General features: G+C 35.0%; 1 protein-coding gene across 1 annotated transcript in view; it reads left to right on the forward strand.

Moving 5' to 3' along the window:
* The window catches only part of TRDN (triadin), a 388,796-nt gene that overhangs the window by 39,923 nt on the left and 326,732 nt on the right, over positions 1-22,141 (forward strand). Inside the window, exon 2 of the mRNA XM_053904527.1 lies at positions 8,960-9,169. Within this exon, the coding sequence (XP_053760502.1) occupies positions 8,960-9,169 (210 nt within the window). The remainder of the gene's footprint in view (positions 1-8,959; positions 9,170-22,141) is intronic.

Below are 22,141 nucleotides of genomic sequence, written 5' to 3' on the forward strand. Positions count from 1 at the left end.
GCTTGTTTGCCTTCTGCCATGAGGATACAGTGAGAAGGCAGCTATCTGCAAGCCAGGAGGAGAGTTCTTACCAGAATCCCACTCCACTGGCACCCTTATGTGGAATCTCTAGCCTCCAAAACTGTGAGAAAAAAACAATTCTGTTAAGACATATAGTCTGTGGTATTTTGTTATGGCAGCCCCAGCTGACTAAGATGGTGCATTATCATGCATTCGTAAGTTGACTATCAGCACTTAGGTTCATCTGTACATTTACTGTGCCTGATGTGGTTGTAGAAACCTGTCCTAGAGTTTGAAACTTTCAGAGATTTAAACCCTAATACCATTGCAGATGCTAGTTCTAATTGCCTCATTAGAAAAAAGTGTGTCTGCTTAATTATTAACATTATTTAATAAATGGATGTTTTTCTTCAAAGAAATGTACATCTTTTAGGGGCGCCTGGGTGGCTCAGTCGGTTAAGCGTCCAACTTTGGCTCTGGTCATGATCTCGCGGTCCGTGAGTTCCAGCCCCGTGTCAAGCTCTGTGTTGACAGCTCAGAGCCTGAGCCTGCTTCAGATTCTGTCTCCCTGTCTCTCTGACCCTCTCCCGGTCATGCTCTGTCTCTCTCTGTCTCAAAAATAAATAAACGTTAAAAAAAAATTTAAAAAAAAAGAAATGCACATCTTTTTCTGTACCCCACTAGTCTTCTCTGTTGGAGGTTGAATTATTGTGACCAGCTAAATTTCCCACTTATGAGATGCTCCTGAACAGATATTCTTTTACTTCTTTCAGTAATATGTCTCTTATCTGAACATTTTCATCTGTCATAAAAATAAATTTTGTTTTTCACTTAATTTATTTCTCTGGTTAGAAGTCACTATGTACTACGCATCTTTCTATATGCAGAAATACTGAGATTATTTGGCATGGTAGTTGTTTAAAGCCTATTCCTTTTAGCAAAACTTAAGAAGTTTTTCATATTTATTGTTTATTAGGGCTTCACTGTGTAAAAATGGCTGAAGTACTCCATACTTGATAAGATACATGATTACTCTCAATCAAGAGCCTTGCTGAACAACAAAAAAAGAACTATATGAAAGTCAGGATAATTTTATATCACTGCATTTATCAAAAACTTATATAATCACAGGTAAAACCAATAGCACTTATTTAAAAAGATCAAAGAAATATCATTAAGAAGTGGACAGTTGAGGTCATTCTTTAAGAGTGGACTTTTTTTTAGTAGAAAAAAAAGGAATTGATCAGAAATCCTTGCCCACTTTAGACTGGTAAACACCATGCATTTTACCTGTAATGTGTTAGGAGTTCAACACATTCTGTTTCACAAAATTAATTTTAGTTATGCACTCATCATGGCTCTTCGTCTCTAAATTCAGTTTACAATTTGTAGAAAAAGTAGTAACTGCTAAATTGACAATGAAAAGTTCAAAAGGTAGGGGAAGACTGAGCCTTACTGGAGCTACTACAGGAAAAGACTTCTATTTTAATTTGCAGTAAGGACTAGAGAACTGGAGAATGGGCTAGCGGGTCACCATGGGGGACCACAATTTAGGAAGGGAGATCCTGCCTTTCACACCCAGAACACAAGTGAGCTCTTCTTAGAAAGAGCACCTCAATATATGAATTTGACCTTGAAAGCACCAAAAGATCTCTTTATTTACGACCATGGCAATGAAGCCACTTGAGAATTAAGAGGGTTTTTTTTTTAATGAAAATAATTAAAAAAGAACCTGTATATTTAGATTGTTCTGACTGATCACTCCTCGTAACACAAACACTGAAGGAAAAGAATTAATTTACATCCCTAGCAAGAACCAGAACATCAATCAGAACTCATGATATCTAGTAATACAAACATAAACAAATTAGGTTATATATTCTCATATAACTGGAAAGTCCAGAGATATGTCTGACTCTAAACACAGCTGGCTTTCCTATGCAGTGGAATCTGAATCCTGCCTCTTTCCATCTTGCAACAGACTCTCCAACTGGTGAGCTAGAAGGCTACTGGTAGACCCTACCCACTTGCCAACCCCAGGAGAAATAGAGTGTCATTCAATAGTTCCACAAAATATGTGCAGGATTCTGACTGTCCATCCCTTTCCATTCATGGGCAAAAGGGTGTTTGTAACGGTCAGGCTTATTTTAAAGAACTGGTCCTATGGCTGGGGGTTAGGTAAGGGTTCACTTTCTAGTTTCACCACTAGAAAAAGAAATTCATCTCCTAGAAGAGTATAGGGAGTGGGTGGGTAGGAAGGATTGTTAGTTAATGTAAAAAGTAAATATATATTTGCCACGTCTGTAGGTAGATTAGATCGCCAAATCATCCTCTGAAATATTACAATGATCATATCCCAAAAATCTGAATTCTTTTAAAAATTACTCTAAGTTATTTATTATGTATTATCAACACTTTGTATCTATCTATCTATCTAATCTCAATCAGAGTATGTAGGATTATTTTGATAAAGACTGTTTCTGTGAATTGTCATCATTTATCTTGCCTCACAAAATCTATTTTTATTCCATTTATATATACTTGTAGAAAAACATAATTTAATTGTCACAGATGTCTCTGTTTATGATACATAGACATTCTGCAGACACCAGGATTGAGAAAAGATGGATTTTTCATTTTTCAACTTTATTTGCCAAGAAGTGTTTTTGGCAAAGTTTCTCCAAAATTCTTACTTACGTGTGTTTTCTGGAACACTTAAAAATATGGTTAAGGTCATTCTTACTTGTAATGGGGAATTACATTCTTAATATAAATTCAGAGTAATACATATAATTTGATAGTATATACTCCTTTGTCCTTTATTCTCTAATTTTTGAAGGGAAAATATAACATTGGAGTACGCCACAAACCACATCCCAGAGCATTCTGGAAGGGATTGTGTCATCAGTTTCCCATAGGAATAATAATGGGCAAGTGTACTTGGCAGTTTCATCTGATTAATAAAGTGTGATGAGGTTAAAAGTGACTTATTTTAAAAGGCTTATGATTTAGTCTTCAATACATAACCTGTGATGCTGGTCTTTGGAATCACTTCATAAGCAGCCCCTAGTTTTACTTTATGGGGCAGTCACATGGCCTTTCAGCCAGATCCCCACTTCTTTTGAAGCTGATTCTAGCTTTCTGACAATCAAAATAATTTGTATGAAATCAGAAGGAATGGAAACGAAAAGTAGGCATGAAAAGTACTGTTACATACCCTAGCTGCTCTGAGATGCCAACTTTCCAGGAGCAATGCCCATGTCAAATTTCTCAGTAATATTTACCTCTCATTTCTTCCACCATATCAATAACTAGCTCTTGTCATCTTCAAAGTACTTCTCAAACATTAAATAATCTCAGATTACACACTCTGTTCTTCGCATTTATCTTGACCAGCTGTCAGAGAAGGCAATTTATTTCCCCTCAATTTTATTCCTCTTGGCTCTGGGTGGCTTCTGCAGTAAATTTGAATGCAAAATGAAAGGTACAATTTAGTGTGTTTCCATAACAAAGGAAACACATAATTTTCCGTAAGCAGTATAACCTTCAGATTTCTTTCAAATTGCTTATAGTTTGCCTTCTGAGCTGGATACTCGGAATGTATTTTCATCATCTTTGAGTCTTGATTAATTTTTAAGTGGAAATTTTGAGAATGTGAAGGCAAAAACAAATAGAAAAAATGTAAAAAGTCATTTAGTGTTAGCTTTATCATTTTCATCCATTTAAAATGTTGTATTTTAATGGTTTGGCAGGATTATAAGGTGAAATAAAATTTGAGATTCATTATAATATCAGTTATTTTAAATATTAAAAGTCACATTTGAACACTGAACTTGCATTGCTTTCTGAATTTATAGTTTCTCATTTTTCTGATAAAAAAAGAAAAAATGTATAGAAATTTTTGTCCCTTTAAAAACTTTTTGTCTTTTAAAAATATGATCATGATTCGACTAATTTGTATTAAATCCTGGTAAATTTGTTCTTTCAGCTTCAAGATACCAGGCAGGTGTGTATGATATTGTCTACAGAAATACTCTCTAATCCACAGTTCACTGAAGTGAATCTGAAGTGCAAAAGCAATTCTTCCGGTTTGCTCTGTATAGTGGTAGTAGGACGTCTTCCAAAGGTTAAAAAACTGGAGATTAGCAACATATCAACTTTCAGGTGGCCTCTCCTAAGCACTTGTAATTCACTTACTCTCCTGCAAATCATTATTCCAAAGGTTTGACTCACTTGTAGCCCCACTTGGATCTTAAACTGCATTTCGAAGCACTCCTATCATTCATCCATTTTCAGAACTGCCATTAGAAGTGATGGGAATTTGGCACAAAAATCAATGAAAGGATATGATATGAGTTCGTTCTAATTTTTCCTTCTTTGAGATCCATCTCAAGTACAGTCTGTGAAATCTGTTTTTTAAAGATATGTTTCCATCTTGCTATTATTTCAACTAAATTGAGTTCATGACCTTGGGATATGTATTCACGCAGTTTTTCAGGAAAGAAAGGAGATTCATTGTCACTGTTGTTAATTGCTACTTAAAATCATTTCAAAATCTTAATTAAATCATTTACCGCTGATCTCCTCAACAGCTTTTTAATCTCTTAAAAATAAGGGGTTAGATTTACTATTGTCACCTAAAAATTATTGTATTAGTTATGTTCGGTTATTATTAATACCTACTAATATATACACTTGGAGGTATTTGATTTTCTTTTCCCTAGTCAGTGATAGAATGTTATGGCACTTATTTTTTATCAAGAGAAGGATACTGCCATTTATTGGTAAAGAAAAATTTTACACTTTATTAACTAGAGTAATTTTAATGCACTATTTTCATTTCTTCCCCAATAACTAAAAATTGTCATATGAACTGGATTCAAACTCTAAGCACCCCATGTACATAGCTGTTAGAAGTTTCAAAATTTGTCTTTCTGGTTAATGAGTTCCATTAGGCTGCAAACATTTGTATTGTAACAAAACAACTTTAAAATCTTTTTTTTTTTTTTTTTAACGTTTATTTATTTTTGAGACAGAGAGAGATAGAGCATGAACAGGGGAGGGGCAGAGAGAGAGGGAGACACAGAATCGGAAGCAGGCTCCAGGCTCTGAGCCATCAGCCCAGAGCCCGACGCGGGGCTCGAACTCACGGACTCACAGACCGTGAGATCGTGACCTGAGCCGAAGTCGGACGCTTAACCGACTGAGCCACCCAGGCGCCCCAAAACAACTTTATTTCTTATATATAATTCTCTCTTAATTTGTTAATGGGGCAAAACACTCTCTGTTAATATGAATGAATTACAGTTTGTGTCCCACTTCTGTATCACAAGAAGTAAATTAGCTGATTCAAGAAAGTTGTGGAAGGAGTCATGGGGCTCCTGGCTGACTCAGTAGAGTGTGCAAGTCTTGTTCTCGGTGCTGTGAGTTGAAGCCTCACATTGGGTGGAAATGTTACTTAAAAATAAAACCTTTAAGGGGTAGCTTGGTGGCTCAGTAAGTTAAGCATCCAACTCTTGATTCTGGCTCAAGTCATGATCTCAAGGTGTGTTAGAATCTGCACTAACAGTGTGGAGCCTGCTTGGTATTCTCTCTCCCTCCCTCTCTGCCCTTCCCTCGCTTGTGCTCTCTCTCTCAAAATAAATAAATACTTTTTAAAAACCTTAAAAAAAAGGAAAGAATGTCATTGAAGCAATTATAGCATTCCATTTTGGTTTGGTCTAGCCTAACGTATATGCTTATTAAAGAAAACAAATGCCTGCATTTATTGAAAACTTAGTTTTTCAGCCTCAACTGTAGTTTCTAAGGTTGCTCTTGCCCTTCTGGTTTCTCCTTACCATGATGGTAATGGTTGTACCAGCAGTGGAGGTGGCAGTAGAAGTAACAGCGATGGTGATGTTGATAATAATGAAGATATAGTTTAGTAGTTATTGTACTGCCATTTATTGAATAATTCGATGTAGCAGGAAATTTGCCAAGCAATTTATATGAGTTATTTTTCCACCATCATAAACCTGTAAATCGGGCCTTACTAACCTCATTCCTTAGATATAGATATTTCTAACTCAGAGGTAAGGCAGCACAGTAGGGACATTCTAGCCAGGAAGTTAATCCTAATCTCTATTGTCTATGAAACCTGTGGCAGAGCTGTTTTTCTTTACCATTTCCATGAAAAATCTGGACCTAACTGAAAGGAAGGATTGTGAAAGGTAGAGAAAGAGGTTGGAAGATTGAAGGAAGCACTTTAATTCTACTTGGAGACCTAGGAGTACTAAGAATTCCCTTCAGTTTTAAAATTTGAAAACTTTCCAGCTATTATTTAGCACATTCTAGAAGTAACACCAGTTACATGAAATTTATTTTGTGAAAAGTGGCAAGGAAGTATCCAAATTTGGAGTTTGCTTTTTTAGTTTGAGAATGCAATTTTGAGGTAAAAACTAAAATTGGTAATAGTTAATTGTATATATTAGGAGATGATTAATAACATTTCCTTTTTTATATTTAATTGTTAAATTATGATAGATATTATGGCCCATATTTAAAATATATGAAATACGGTGATGAGCTGTGATTTTGGCAAAAACATTGGAATTGTTAGAGATTTTTTTTTCTCTTTTGTATTCAATTATTTACTACATATCTGTATGATTTGGAATTGAAAATGCTATTTGAGAGTCATTTGAATTTTCTGGTTGATTTTGAATTGTTATTAAATGTAATATGATATAGTTGCTTCAGATTTCAAGATACCCCTAGAGTTAACTTTCTATGAGTCCAGGTTGTCAATGTAAACAGATACGCTTACTCTCCATTGAGGGGGGCTTTCTAGCCATACAAAGGCAGCAACTTTGCAGGAGTAAAATGAAACAGTTACAAAATTTTCCAGTGTTTACTCTGTACATTAAAATACCACAGGGGCACCTGAGTGGCTCAGTGGGTCAAGCATCCAACTCTTGATTTTTGGCTTCAGGTGATGATCTTGCGGTTCCTGAAATCCAGCCCTGAGTCAGGCTCTGCTCTGACAGCATGGAACCTGCTTGGGATTCTCTCTCTCCCCCTCTCCAACCCCTCTCCTATTTACACTATCTCTCTTAAAAATAATAAATAAACATTTAAAAATATTGTACCACAAAAAGAAAGAGGTGGACAGTTGAGGGTAACAAACTGCAACCTAAGATCAGATAAAGTATTATTATCATATGTATGTGTTTGTATATATGCATACATGTATACCCTCTTGCAAGGAGTATAAATGTATAAATATGTATAGATACATACACATGCACACATATGGATATCTGTATGTGCACATATACATATATATAATATGTATAAATACATATACATGCGTACACAAAGATATCTGTATATACATGTATACTTGTATAAAAATATATGCATACATATGACTGTGTACATGTAATGTGTATACAGTTCTTTAAAACACTCAATGGAGGTTTATGGATAAGTGAGCAAAAAATTTCAAAAGATAAAAATATAAAGGGAAAATAAACATACAAAAAGCTTATTGCTAGTAATCGAAGAACTACAAATGAAGCAGAACTTTCCTCCTACGTGATTGAAAATAGTTTTAACACTGGTAATACCCAGTATTGTCAAAGATAAGAAAACAGAGACTGCTGGCATGTACATTTTCAAAAATATATTAATTTTCTGGGGTGCCTGGGTAGCTTAGTCGGTTAAGCATTTGACTCTTGGTTTCAGTTCAGGTCATGATCCCATGGCTTCATGGGTTTGAGCCACTCATCGGGCTCTGTGCTGTCAGTGTGGAGCCTGCTTGGGATTCTCTCTCTTTCCCTCTGCCTCTACACCTCCCTGACTCATGCTGTCTCTCTCAAAATTAATAAATAAACTTCAAAAACAAACATACAAATTTTCAAATACATATGTATATTCTCAAAAGATATAAAAGTGAGAATACTGTTTGTACCAGAAATTCTAAGTTTAGGAAATTTTCTGAACATAAAAATTATGAATGTGTGCTAAGAAAACTTTTGCCATGTCCCAAGGTAGAAAACTTTTTGACTTAATTATGCATATCCACAAAATGACATGCCATGCAGCCACTTAAGTGATATTTTATGGAATACATACGGCAGGAGAACATGCCTATTATATATTGCCTAGTGGAAAACAGAATGTGATGATGACTTTTCAAATCAAATACAGCATATTTATATATTTACATGTGTGTATAGAAAAGTAGGTGTAAACAGCGCGATATGTTAACAGTTGCCTCTGAGTGGTGAGATCACAAATAATTATTTATCTATTTATTTTCCTATTTTTAAAATATTTTTTGAATTTTCTCCCATAAACATGTAGATTTTGAAAGCAGAAATAAAAAAGTTAATGCATATAACAAGATTTTCTCTTAAATCTTCTGTGACCCTTCACAAATAAAAATGAATGGCCTCAATAGAACAGCCAGTTATACAATTAAGCCAGGATATCCAAAAAGGATTTTATCCATTTGTGCTACTTTATCATTGACTTTGCTCCCCCCCGCTACCACCCAGAGGAGATATTTTTGCTTACATTCAGAACTGACATATGAACTTGAATAAAGGAAAAAGGTATTAAAAAACAACTTGACAAACAAACGGATTGCCTTTGATGGTAGTGGATATAGGAGGTGGTAAGGGAGAAATAAACATGATTAAAGGTGATGACAAAGTTTGTGGCTCCGATGGTATTATTTGCAGCGCTTAGGAAGTGGAAGAGTGCTAATCACAAGGGCATGTGGATTTCAGAGTGGAGGGTAAATACTGGGGTAGTGGGCAGGAGATGTGTCCCTGCCACTAAAGAGGTATGCTTTGCTATATAGAAAATGGTACAGACAACTTAAATATACTTCTATAATCTGTGGGGGTTTTTGGTTATTAACATTTGACATGAAGTTCTAAATTGTAATTCTCCTTTCTGAATGTTTGATTAGGAAATGCGTCTACTACCACCACAGTGATAGACAGCAAAAATGGATCTGTGCCCAAATCCCCTGGGAAAGTTCTGAAGAGGACAGTCACAGAAGACATAGTGACAACATTCAGCTCCCCAGCAGCCTGGCTTCTGGTCATTGCTCTGATAATCACATGGTCAGCTGTTGCTGTCGTTATGTTTGACCTAGTGGATTACAAAAACTTTTCAGGTAAGAGTCATGAAATGTGGGTTTCAGATGAATAGAAACTATGTTCTCCCCCACTGTCTTTGTTTCTCTTCATCATGTCGTAGTGTGAGAAATAAAGCATCTCTCAAATGTGCTTGAATGCCAACTACTTCTAGTTTCTTTGTCACCATTTCCTTTGATCCTTCTTTGTCTATTGTTCAGTGATTTCGAATGAAATATATTTCCATATTTGTAATGCTGACCGAAAGCCAAACATTACAGTTCTATGAAGATAACTGATTAAAAAGTTTGGTGGAGATTTGGTTTGGGAAATGAGACTTTATCAATTTAAAACCGTACCAAACCAAGGAAAAAACTTTTGGACAAGTGGAAAATTGTGTGAAGCATTTTTAAGTCCCTCTACCATCTGGCTCCAAGCTTTCTTCCCAGACATTTTCTTTGCTCCTCCCATCAAAACATCCTATTTTGAGTTCCTGAAAATAAAGAGTGTTAAAAGGATTTTCTCATAATTACTTGTAATGAGATACTACATCTTGAGTGCCCATGTGTTCTTACGGATTTGGAGTAAAACAGGAATAACACATGTGAGGAAAGACAGATTTTCATTATGGTCTATTCAGTCTTTGAGAATACATTCTGTCTCTTTGTTCAAGGTATTTTGACACTTAAAAATTATATTTGTCTATTTCCACATCTGACATGCTCTATTGACTGTGAGTTCCTTGAGGGAGGGACTCAGTCGGGTATACAATAAATTTTAAATAAATAGATGAATGAATTTATGCATATCACTTTTGACCACAAGCAAAAACATTTCATTAAGCTCTTAATGTGCTCTTTCATATTTGCACCATTCACCCCCCAACCCCCACTTTCCATTTTCTTTCTCCAGCGGGAATAGAAATCAGTAGGAACCAGAAATTATAAATACTGTAAATTGCATTCTGTATAGTCAGGGATTCCCCTACTTCTTACTATGGCATTTTACTCATTCAGCAATTATTTATCAAGAACCTACTATATGTGCCAGGCAATGGCTATGTTAAAAGAAATGTAAGTATAAATATTGCAAAGTCATAAAACTATCATTTGGGTTTATTTACATGGCAGTGTGCTTGAAATGATTTTTCCTGCAGTACCATTGATAGCTGCCCTAAAATGAGCATTATCTAATAGGTAGAGATAAGTCCTATGATGTCAATCAAAGAAAAACACTATTAATTCAGAACTGTGAACCTTTGCTTTAAATAAGCTATAATTTTGGTATATTGTATAATGTAGGCTCTTAAAAGAATATACAATTGAAATGCCTATAATATAAAATTATGACCTAGAATTTTAAGTGAAAATCTTGGTTATACCACTCTAGGTAATTTCATTTCCCTTGAGCCTCTATCAACTGTGATATTTCATCTATTCTTTCCTTTTCTAGAATATCATTCACTTACATTTTAGAAACAAATATGGTCATAAAATATAGTTCCAATAGATATATCTTAAGAATTACATGTAAATCTCATATTTGTTAAGTTAATAATTTAATAAATACACTACAGAAATAACTGTTGCAAGGAATTTGTTTTAAATTATTTTATAAAATGAGCAGCTACCTATAATTAGACTTTCAGATTAGATTACTTAAGTGTAAGACACACAATCTATGGTAGAGTTTCCTTGGATTACTCTAATTAGGTGTTATGGATAATGCCTATGTTACTGGCATTTCATCTCACAGGGAAAAAAAAATAGCCTCTGTATTACTGCTACTTCATTTCTTCTTTCAAGGAGTGTTTATTAGGCACATCTTCTATGTGAGGCCTCCTCTCCCCCATTTCCTGTATTTATTAGTGACCTAACCATCTATCCATTCCCCACAAAAAGAAGTCTGAAGTCATCTTTTAAATCTGCTGGATACCCGATCAATCACTATGCTGGATGCTGACTACTAACTCTCCTGTCTCATGAACTCCCTCCCTTCTCTTGGTTACTACTGTCTCCATTATCGCATTTCCGACCTTGATTCTCTGTTGAGGAGACAAACGCAATTTCTCCTTGTCTTCCTCACCCAGTATCTTCCCTTTGACATTGCACCAAAGGTATCTTCATAAAACATAACTTTGGCGAAGTATTTCCTATTGCCCAAGTATAAACTCTTTGCCGTGAAATTCAAGTCCTTGGCCTACCTCTTTATTTTCATCTTGTAATTCAGGTCATGCAATCTATTTTCCAGCCATAGTTACTATTGTTCTTCCCTGCATTCTTTTCCTAGGACACATATATTCTCACTCTTCCCTGCTTCCGTTCATTCCATTCTCCTGCCTCCCAACCCCCAGTAGTGCAGAAATTGTAGTAAAGTGGTTAAAGATGTGAATTCTGGTGCTGGATTTCCCTAGGTCTTATAACTTCCTAGCTGTGTAATATTGGAAAAATCATTCAGCCTCTCTTTGCCTCAGTTTCCTCATCTATAAAGTGGGGTCTATAATAGTACCTGTGTAATTAAGTTGTTAAGAGAATTATATAAGTGAATATGTTTGAAGTGCTTAAAACAAAACCTGCTTTATCACAAGCACTGTATTGATTAATTTAACTAGTTGGTACCCATTCCTCCATTTTCTTGAAGGATGAATTCATGCTTAAGAGCTACTCCCTTTTTTGGTGAAACACTCTCAGATTTCCTAAGAAAAAATCACTGTACTGTGCTTTCATTCCCTTACTACCTTATGGGCAACTGTATTAACAGCAGTTAGCACACTGTATTATAAATATATTTTTGCTTGTCTATCTAACTCAGAAACATAAACGTATCCAATGAAGGGACTGTCATATTCATCCCTGTATGTGAGTGCCTGTCATATAGTAGATTTTCTGGTATCCATTTCCTAAAGGATACATAGTGTTGACATTTTGATTTTGAAACAATTTCTTACATTATGAAGAAAAAAAATACATCATCCTTTTTTTATTTCATCCAGTTTTTGAGCAACTCTAAAAATTAGTGAATACATTTAATAAAATCAGAATGAAAAAATAATAAAATATGTTTATAAGATGCAATGTTACTTGTCATATTTTATAATGGTCATCTATGCTATATAATAAATTACCTCAAAAATAAGTGGTTTAGAGATGCCTGGGTGGCTCATTTGGTTAAGCATCTGAGTTGGTTAATATCTGACTCTTGATTTCGTCTCAGGTGATGATCTCCTGGTTTGTGAGTTCAAGCCCTGAGTTGGGCTCTGGGCTGACAGTGTGCAGCCTGCTTGGGATTCTCTCTCTCTCTCTCTCTCTCTCTCTCTCTCTCTCTCTCTCTCTCACTGCACCTCCTCTGCTCTCTCTCTCTCTTTCTCAAAAATAAATAAATAAACTTAAAAACAATAAGTGGTTCAAAACAATAATAAACATTTATTATCTCAATCAGTTTCTGCAGGCCAGGAGTTTGGGAATGGCTTAGCTGGGTGGTTGTTGGCTTAGGGTATATTTTGAGTTTGCAATAAAGACATTGACTGGGGCTGCAGACATCTAAAGATTTTCTTGGATAGTGGAACCACTGGCAAGTTGTCGCACTCATTTTGCTGTCAGGTTAATGCTGATGTGTCTTCACGTCGTGGCAACTGACTTCCCTCAGATCCAAGAGAGAGCATGGCAGAATCCACAAAGCCTCTTATGACCTAGACTTGAAAATCACATACCATCATTTCTGCAAAGTCCTTTTGGTTTCACACGTCAGCCCTATGTATTGTCCTAAGAGACTAACTACAAAATGGCATGAATACCAGCAGGCAATGATCGTTGGGGGCCAATTTGAAGGCTGGTTACCCCATATTCCACTCTCAGAAAATTATATTGCCAGGCTATACATCTTTAGACAAATGCTTAGATATAAGGAAATGCCATCCAATACTCTAGCTGACAAAATGTTATTCTAATTACCACAGGTGCAAAGAGAAAGATGATGTATTGGGGTGACTGTCATCACAAGACCACATCTAGGAAGATAAATAGTCTCTAATGAATTTGAAATGAAAAATAAATAATCACAGAGTTAAGATTCTAAAGAAAAAATATATACATTCTTCAAATAAAAAGTTCAAATACTTTTTGCTAATTAAAATTTGAATGTGCATTTTCTGAAACCAAAATAATATAAGTTCAAAGTCTGTATAATTATAGCATAAAACTTGTAACTCATAGTGACCATTAGTTGCATGAGATATATGCACTCATATTAAAATTTTTATTTCTTTTCTCCATTTAGTGAATTCTAGCCTGTCTTTTTAATGTAGATTATTCACAGAAAAAAATTGTTTTCTTTAATAAGAGTGTCAAATGTAAATGGTATTCCTATGTTGCAATGCTATTTTTAATTGATACATTTCAAACATTTACTAAGGATTAATATTACGATGATGAGTCTTTTGTAATAGATAATGTTTTTGAAATTTGTATCATTAATGTTTAAAAAACAAGGCTGGTGATAAAAGAAAGCATATTGGAAATAACTGAAGGGCAGACAGGATAACTGTCTCTGGGCTCTGAATTACTCTCTGGCATTTTAGAAAAGTAAGTAAATGCTTTTAAGGCATTAAAAATTGTTCTTAGAGAAATGAAAATCTATTTTCATAAGCAAATACTATACTGGATTGAGAAGAATGATTCTCCTTTAGGCCAATCTTCGAAATTCCTTATTTTCTGAATTTGGTTTGATTTACCCAAATAACGTACTGGTGAGGGATATGTGGAACTGACTTTTATGTGCCTCTTTCGGAAGACTTGAGTTCACTCTACAACTCTGTGACCTATAAGCTAACATGACTAGGAACTTATGTTTCCTTGTCTGTCAGATGGAAATAGCACTTTTCTTTCTGGTCTGCAAAATGTGTGACTTTGCTTGCTCTTATCAAATGAGATAAATTTTAGGACATCAAAAAAGCAAACAAAAAACCAGATACTAGAAAGGATATTTCACCTACCTTTCATTTCTTCCTAAATATAAAGTCCTAATACTATCCAAAAATAATATGATGTATCTGTCACAGGTTTTGATCAGAGTAGAATCACTATGAGTGACACAGAACAGAAGATTTAGTGTAAAGCTCATGCATTCATGGGAGCTGATCAGCAGTCTAGGTAAGGCTATTGCAATGTATCGGGCACTAGGTCATGAGTCAGTAGAGTGGAAGTTGGTATAGCAAAGGAAAAATATCTTGTTTAATGTAAGTTTTATGAGACACAAGAGCCTTCATAAAGAAAGGAAGACCTTAAGAAGTAGTTAAGCCTGAGCATTTTTATGCTAGGTTTGATGAAAAGTGGAAAGTGGTGGAAAAATGTGACAGAATAAAAAGAGTAGGAGCTAAGTGTCGTAAATTGAGGGAAACAGCAAGGGCTGTTCATTCACATCGCTCTGAGCATCTTGGAAATAAGGATATTCCCTTCCTCTGGGTTTAGGGAGGACACCTTTGTCATGAGAGTTTTATGGCCTGCTTCAGAGGAATATCAGCAAGTCCTTTTTGCACAATGTCATTTCTCAAATTCTTTCAGCTGAAAATATTTAATATGCCAAGGTGCCATATTTGGGGTAGCATGTCCTGAACCCTGTCATTGGAAAGGGCAGATGGAAATAGCATAGGGGAGACTGAGGACAAACTGGAACTGACAAGGACAAACTAGAGCCCTCATTTGACTTTGACCACCTCAAATTACGATGATGTGGGTGAGCTGCAAGATAAATTGGTGCCTTCCACTACGGAACTGCACAAGCGCCTGGCCAAGATTTGGAGATGCTGGAGGAGGCGGTCCAGGGGGAACTGAGAGCATGCTGCCGGCTGCTGCCACATGTCAAGGTCAGCCAGCATATCAGTGATAATGTGCTTGAGCTGCAACAGCACCTGCCCTACACCAACCTTCAGAAAATAAGCAATGGTTATTACTTCTTTTTTGCCTTCTAAAGCTCATGCAAATTTCTCTTGTGCCCAACTGTTACCTGGACCTTACACGTAAGGGAATGCTGGGAAATGTCATTCCAATTTAGTGATTTAAGAGCATACAAAGCCACCACATAGGATGACTGTATAATTTATCATCCAAAACAGGACACTTGTGAGAGTGAAATGGAGAGCTGTTAATATTTGTCTCAGGGCAACAGACACAAACCAAGATGTCTGATCAGCCAGATACTATTCATCTTGCCTCTACTTTTCTTCCGGAAGATGAAAGTCTTCAGAAAAACAAAGATGGGGGTCTGGGAAGGGTTGGTTAGTGCAGGGCAACATTGCTTTCTTATTAATTGAGTCTAGAGGGTCACAAAGGCTGCTGGATGCCTTGCCCCCAAGCTTCTGCAGACACAGCCAGCAAGTTCTTCCAGAAAACAGAGGAGTGCCCTGATGACTTAGTAACTCTTTCAGGATCAAAATTTGTGGGCTTTGATTGAAATTCCTTACAAACTTGTTTGCGTTATTTATAAAGGGAACACTTTTCTCTCTAAACAATAAATGCAAAAACTAGGATTTCTAAAGAGATTATTGCAAACTTAGGCACTCTTGGATAATAATGATTTCCCTCTAGGTCAGAAGGTACAGGAATAAATTGTAGTAACTTGTGGCTTTTCTTGCCTAAGAACAAGGGTTATAATTTATTAGCATCCTCCTCCATAAGAGGGAAAAATCATTCTATGGCTATACCCAGAGGTCTCAAAGAAGCACATTTGGTAATTTTTGCATGCATTCCACATACTTATTTCAAAACAATTTTGTAAAAATTAGATAAAATAATCCATGTAAAACATACGTGCTTGGCACATACAAGGCACTCATTAAGCATAACTTGAATTTGAATCTTATTACTGGGAAGTAAGATCAGTAATCTGAGAAGAAAGCCAGCAAGGACATGATGGTAGGAAGCATCAATTTCTTATGAAAGTCTTGCAGACATCTCCTGATGTGCCTTTTAAATAGATTTTCTAATGAGGTGTGCCATTTATCTACTGCTCTTGGAAATTAATTTCCCTGTTTTTTTTTTCCTGGCACTTAGCCCAGTTAAGCAGGTGCACTGTTTGTCAGGCTGTGAGTTTAGAGGAGTAAAATGATTCAGGGAAGACCCATAGCCAATCAGAATGTATAAATTTAACATTTAATAGTTATGTATATATGTATATTTATGTGTGTGTGTATAGAGATGTCTGTGTGACTGTCTGTATATGAATATGTTCTCACATTTTAGGAGACTTGAAAAACTGAGACAATTAAATGCAACATTTTAGACTTATCAGTTCTCATGTGCACTGACTTTTCAAGTATAGTTGGCATTTTGTGAGCTTCTGATTCTGATTCAAGTCTTATTTTGATTATCACTTTTCTGTTCAATGTCCCAGGCCCGTTTGGTCTTCTTGGTCACTACATCTAAATGGACACATCTCATTACCCACATCCAGTCTGCTTATAAATACCTCAAGGAAGCATAAATTTCCATAGTCCAATGTTTTCCAGATCCTAATCAAAGTGTGTCGATTTTTCATGAAATGAGGGAAAAGATAAAGCAAAATTTATTTGTTTTAAAGAAGGGTCCTTAATTTCATTGTTCCTACATTTTTGGACTTAAAATTCTCTTTCGAAATGATGATAATGACAGACATTATTTCTGTCACTGTTTTTAAATGGCATTCTTCTATAAAATAAAAGGTTGGCAATTTAATGTTGGGTTCCAGGTTTTCGCTGGTGGTGTATTTCAAGGTAAAAAAAAAAATCTAAAAGTTTGATACCAGTGTTCTATACCACTCATTTGAACCTTACCAAATGAGGCTTTATGTTAGATTTATTATAAATTTACCCATATAGATGGATAAATTATGAATCATATCTGTTAATATTCACCTTTTTGATGAATTCACTATTATGCATCTTTCAGTGCTCTGATTAAATTCACTTTCTTAGAAAAACCTTTCCTGAACTTTCAATGTAAATCAAGTGACTTTATCATAATTCCTCATTATATTATTTACTCTTCACTCATAGTGTATATTTGCAATTTACATATTATATATTTAATTGGGTGTGATTATTTACTTAAAATCTCTCTTCTCCATTGAGCTGTTAGGTTTGTAAAGAAATGGCTTTATTTCATTTAATTTTTCAAGTGCTTAGAAGTGCACAAAGTATGAATGCAATAAATATTTGAATGAATGTTGAGGTGAAAGAATGAATGAATAAATAAGTAAATAAATAACGGAAAAGGTAGTAGCATTTTTTATACTCTGAATGCTGAGTAATGAGCATAGTATTTCTTCATGAAATATTAGTTTATGATGATTCTGATAATATTAGTATTAACAATTAAAATATTTTGTAAACCTCTATTTCCTTGATTGGACTTTAAGCATCTAAAAGGTAAGGATTGTCTTATTCATCTTAATAATACTGTTGCCCTGTCTACTGACTGACACATATTGTTCAATAAAATTTGTGTGATCTAAACAGAAGTTATTTGCTAAGCATATCTGCCAAGCAAACAAAGAAACTTAAAAACAGAAAAAAATAAACAAAGGAACAAAACAATAATAACAAAAGAACACATGGACTTCAAGACCAGAACCACAGTAGCTGAATGCAGGCTCTGGGGGCTAGAATTTTGGATTAGAATCCTGACTCTACCAATCAGTAGCTGTGCAATCTTGGGAAATTTACTTCTCTGTGCCTCAGTTTCATTCTCCATAGGTAATAATAGTACCGATTCATATGGTTCTGTGAACACTGAATAAGTTAATACATACAAAACACTTGGAATTTTGAATGGCACACATAGTTAGATAAATTGTAGTTAGTATCATTTTAATTTATTCTTCATGACCTTAAGCATATTTCAATGTTTCAAAAAGATGAATAGGCGTATTTCAAAAAGACGAATTGACTACTTGATTTCCAATTTTTAAATATCATGTGAATATACATAGATTCCAGCAATTACACTAAAGAAATCCGATGATTTAAGCACTCTATTTTATTTTAACATTGAGTAAATGTTCTAGTCATTCTGAAATGGTTTGTTACTCTTATATGACATAGTAAGCGCATAATTCATGGCACTACATACTACATTTTAATGTGGTAAAAAGAACTTCAAAATTATTTACTCAGCTAACACTGAGCAATAGAATAGCTAAAGAGACTACATAATACAGTTGAGAGTTTCCAAAACTAAACCTTGACTGACCAAACACATGTTTATGAGGTAATTATTCCAGATATGCTAATTGCTGTATTAATCCCAAATCTAATAACTCTTTTCTCCACTGGTCTGTTAAGTTTGTAATATAATGATCCAAGTAAGTCATCCAACTGGAGTACTGTGACATTTCAACTATTCTTATGCTACCAGCAAATTAATGCCACTGAATGTTAGCTTGGAAACAAATCTTTGGAAATCTGTAAATCTGCAGAAAACTTGCTTTTCCATTATTTATTAATATTGTAGCATTAGAACTGTGTTGATATTTAAGATATGATTTTTTAAATGAAGAAAGCAAATTGGGATTTCAATTAATATAATAATATCCACACCATGCTCATTAATAAAAGTATAATAAGATTCTTTTATTTTATTTAGATACTTGACATGGGCAAATGAAGCCAGATGTTGCTTGCAATTTTGTTTCAGAATATAAAATGTCCTTTATTTGACATGGGTCTATCTCTAGTAGGCTGGAAATATTCCAGGCTTCAACATTTGCAACACAATTTTGCCAGCAAAAAATTGGTTGATTGGGGTCATATTGGAAAAGAGAGGTGAAATGTACATCTATTTGCATTCACTAATTTTCCTTATTGCATCAAAAAGTTACAGGTGAAGAATAGCAGAAAATAACTTGGAAAAATTTCTATGAAACTATTAAATATTGAAATAGCCATGTAATTTCAACTAAAGTTGCTTGTCTTTAATTTCATTAGGGTTGCATACAAGTGCAGGTTTCTAAAATACTGAAGTCAGTTAATAGTAAAGATGAGTATGGGAAATTTTGAATTGAGAAAATGTTAAAAAGCAGAAGGAAAATGCCCATGCCTCAGATGTTGAATGGCAAGGATTGGAGCTACACTATGACTATTCAAATGTAGATTAGAAAAGTGACAGTCATTTCCTTGTGCAGTCAATAAAACAATTAGCTCACCAAAAGTGCTTTTAAATCAGGATCCTAGTTTTTCTTTGGTTTAAAAGCATCTAACTATCCAACATCTGCAAGTATTTTATTTTTTCAAAATTGTGAATCACATGAGGTTTATCTTTTAGAATCTTATGTACTTCAAAAGCTTTGTGTCTGCCCTTTATTATTTTATTTTATTTTTTACATGATTCCCACTAAACAAGAGAAGTCCTGATCATTGTAATCTATGGGTAGTATCCAGAGATCCTAGGGAGAGGAGAGAGGAAGAAAGGGAAACTATTATGAGACAGAGAGGAAGAGAAAAGAAGAATGGAGAGAGAAAATGACAATGGTTTGGGAAAATATATTTATCTGGGATCTTGAAAGATAAACTGAGGTACATTCAAAATTTTAAGAATGAGAAAAAATCAGTTTGAATGAGGCAGCACCACACAAAAAGTGGTTATAAGAGCTGCACATACAGGAGTTAGGGGAAAGACTTTTCTAGAGAGGAGATGGAAGCAAAACAAGGAAATTATTTGATTGGCTACAGCTAAGCATTTGCCTTATTTGGGAAAGGCTAGTTGGCTGTTATTGGTTGTTCGTTTTTGTTTCTTAACTTTGGGGCATTTATAGGCTTAGGTTTTGGTTTGCTTATATTGGCTGCTAAAACATTAGAACCACTTCAGTCTAATGGTCTCCTTGTTTAATTAATTCAATAGGGAAGTACAAGGTATTGCTGCAAAAAGTTTTGGCTTTTAAAAAGGGCTCATTACTTTTAAGGGAATGTGTGTGCTTGGGTGTGTAGGAGAGGGAAGAGCTTCATGAAGATGTGTTTTCAATGTTGGTACATCTAAGTGTTGCTAGATGCAAATGCCATCTCCTTCCTGTATCTTCAAAACTTCCCCCTCTATTCCCTCCTTTTCCATGGGTGTTTATGGGTTTTCTAACTTGGGAAAACAAATTTCCCTCACTTTCAATATGCCTATTTAGATACAACCCTTTTTGTTTCTGTCTCTTTAGCCAAACCCCTCTATTAAGAAATGTTCTGACACTATTCTAACACTGTGCTGAAATGTCTTAAATACATACTTGACTTCTTAATGAATACATTAGTTTATTAAAATAAACAAACTGATCTTAAGCATGAACAAATTGCACACTAAACATCTTCATCTTAGTTAAACTTTCAGCCTTAGAACTGTTGGCAGCCATTTTCTTGTTAAAACCTTATCTTACGACATTTGTAACTGTCTTCTTCATCATCATTGGCTTCTTGTCCCCGTTGGACAATATCACCTTGTTCCATTGCTTTGGTTTTAATGACTTTGCATTACCCAAAAAGTGATAAGCAAACTGTCATCATGTTTAGCCTACTGATCTTTAATATGTGGTTCTCAAGCTAATAATAGGATCAATCTTCTAAAATGACTAAATAGTAAGATTTAGAGGAAAAAAAGCAGTGACACAATTCTAAATAATCGAAGCATGTAAGATGAGTTTTAAGACAATGACTTAAAGGACTCCACCATGGGAGTCAGTAAAACTATTTTTATTTTGAAGGAAAAATTAATCTCATAAGCATTTTCATTTTCCCCGTTCTTAACCTCATTCTCTCTCCAATTTTTCTAATGCATAAGGATATTCAGTTGGAACAGCAAACCCAAGATTCCTAACTGAGCTAGTTTATATATCTTTCCAGGCTTGCCTCTTAGATTCTAAATCCAGTTCATTTTCCAAATTTTTAAGTCAGAAACATGGTACTCCTTGTGAGCTTTCCCCTTTCCCCACCATCCATAAACACTCAATTATCAAAAATAACTCATGTAATTTTTAAAAATCTCTTGGTTCTGTTCTCTACTCTGTGCCTTATCTCAAGAACCCCTGTCTTAGTTTCCCCAAGATCATTGCACTAGCCATGTATTTTCGTTTTGCCTATAATCTTGTCTTTTTTCCCCTTTTCATTCTGAGGCCAGAATGAAAATTGCAAATCTCTTAAATTATTCTTCCCTATTTAAAATTTTAGATGTCTTTCTTTAAAATATAAGTATGCATGTTGTTCTGATACCTTGGCGCTCACCTTGTTGGCATGGGACAACAGCTGCTCCTATAACAACTCCAGCTCCTGACAGATCCTTCTTCAGCTTCGTCCACTCCTCGCCTAGGTGCATATTTAGCATGATGAGGGCAACCGCTTCTTCTCTTTGGAGAGGGAGTTTTGGAGGTCATAGGACTGATGCAATTTCCACTTTGTTCTCATGAATTTTATCCCATCCTTTGTAGGCTGCGAATTTCCTTACTCCCTCTACTTTATGTCCATATTTTCATCCCAAGTGACTCTTCTGACTTCAGATCCCAACTCCATCTGCATAAGTAGAGACCTCTCCTAGCGAGGTTAGTATTAGAAGTACCAAGGGAATTTCATGATTCCAATTTTTCATTTCATCATTTTTGGGAAGTGTTCATCGATGATAAGGATAACAAGTTCAAAGGAATTTCAACCTCTGTATATTGTCTCTACATTAAAAATCTAGTTTGAAGAAAATTACTCAGAGAAACTTAGTTCTGAAGTTGCATCATTTATGTAATTCAAGGAAGGTGATTATACAACTTTTTAAACATCCTAATTTTAAAATCTATATTATTGAGTCTGGCATTATCAAGGTTATCACCCATTTGTGAAAACACACGTTTAACTAGAGCAAAATGAACTTTCATCATGTTCTTTTTAAAAAAACCTTTTTTAATGTTTATTTATTTTTTGAGAGAGAGAGTGCACAAGCAGGGAAGGGACAGAGAGGGAGACACATAATCTGAAGCAGGCTCCAGGCTCTGAGCTGTGGACACAGAAACTGATGCGAGACTCG

Source organism: Panthera pardus, unplaced genomic scaffold, assembly GCF_024362965.1.
Source record: "Panthera pardus isolate Hobbes unplaced genomic scaffold, ASM2436296v1 HiC_scaffold_17, whole genome shotgun sequence".
NCBI lineage: Eukaryota > Metazoa > Chordata > Mammalia > Carnivora > Felidae > Panthera > Panthera pardus.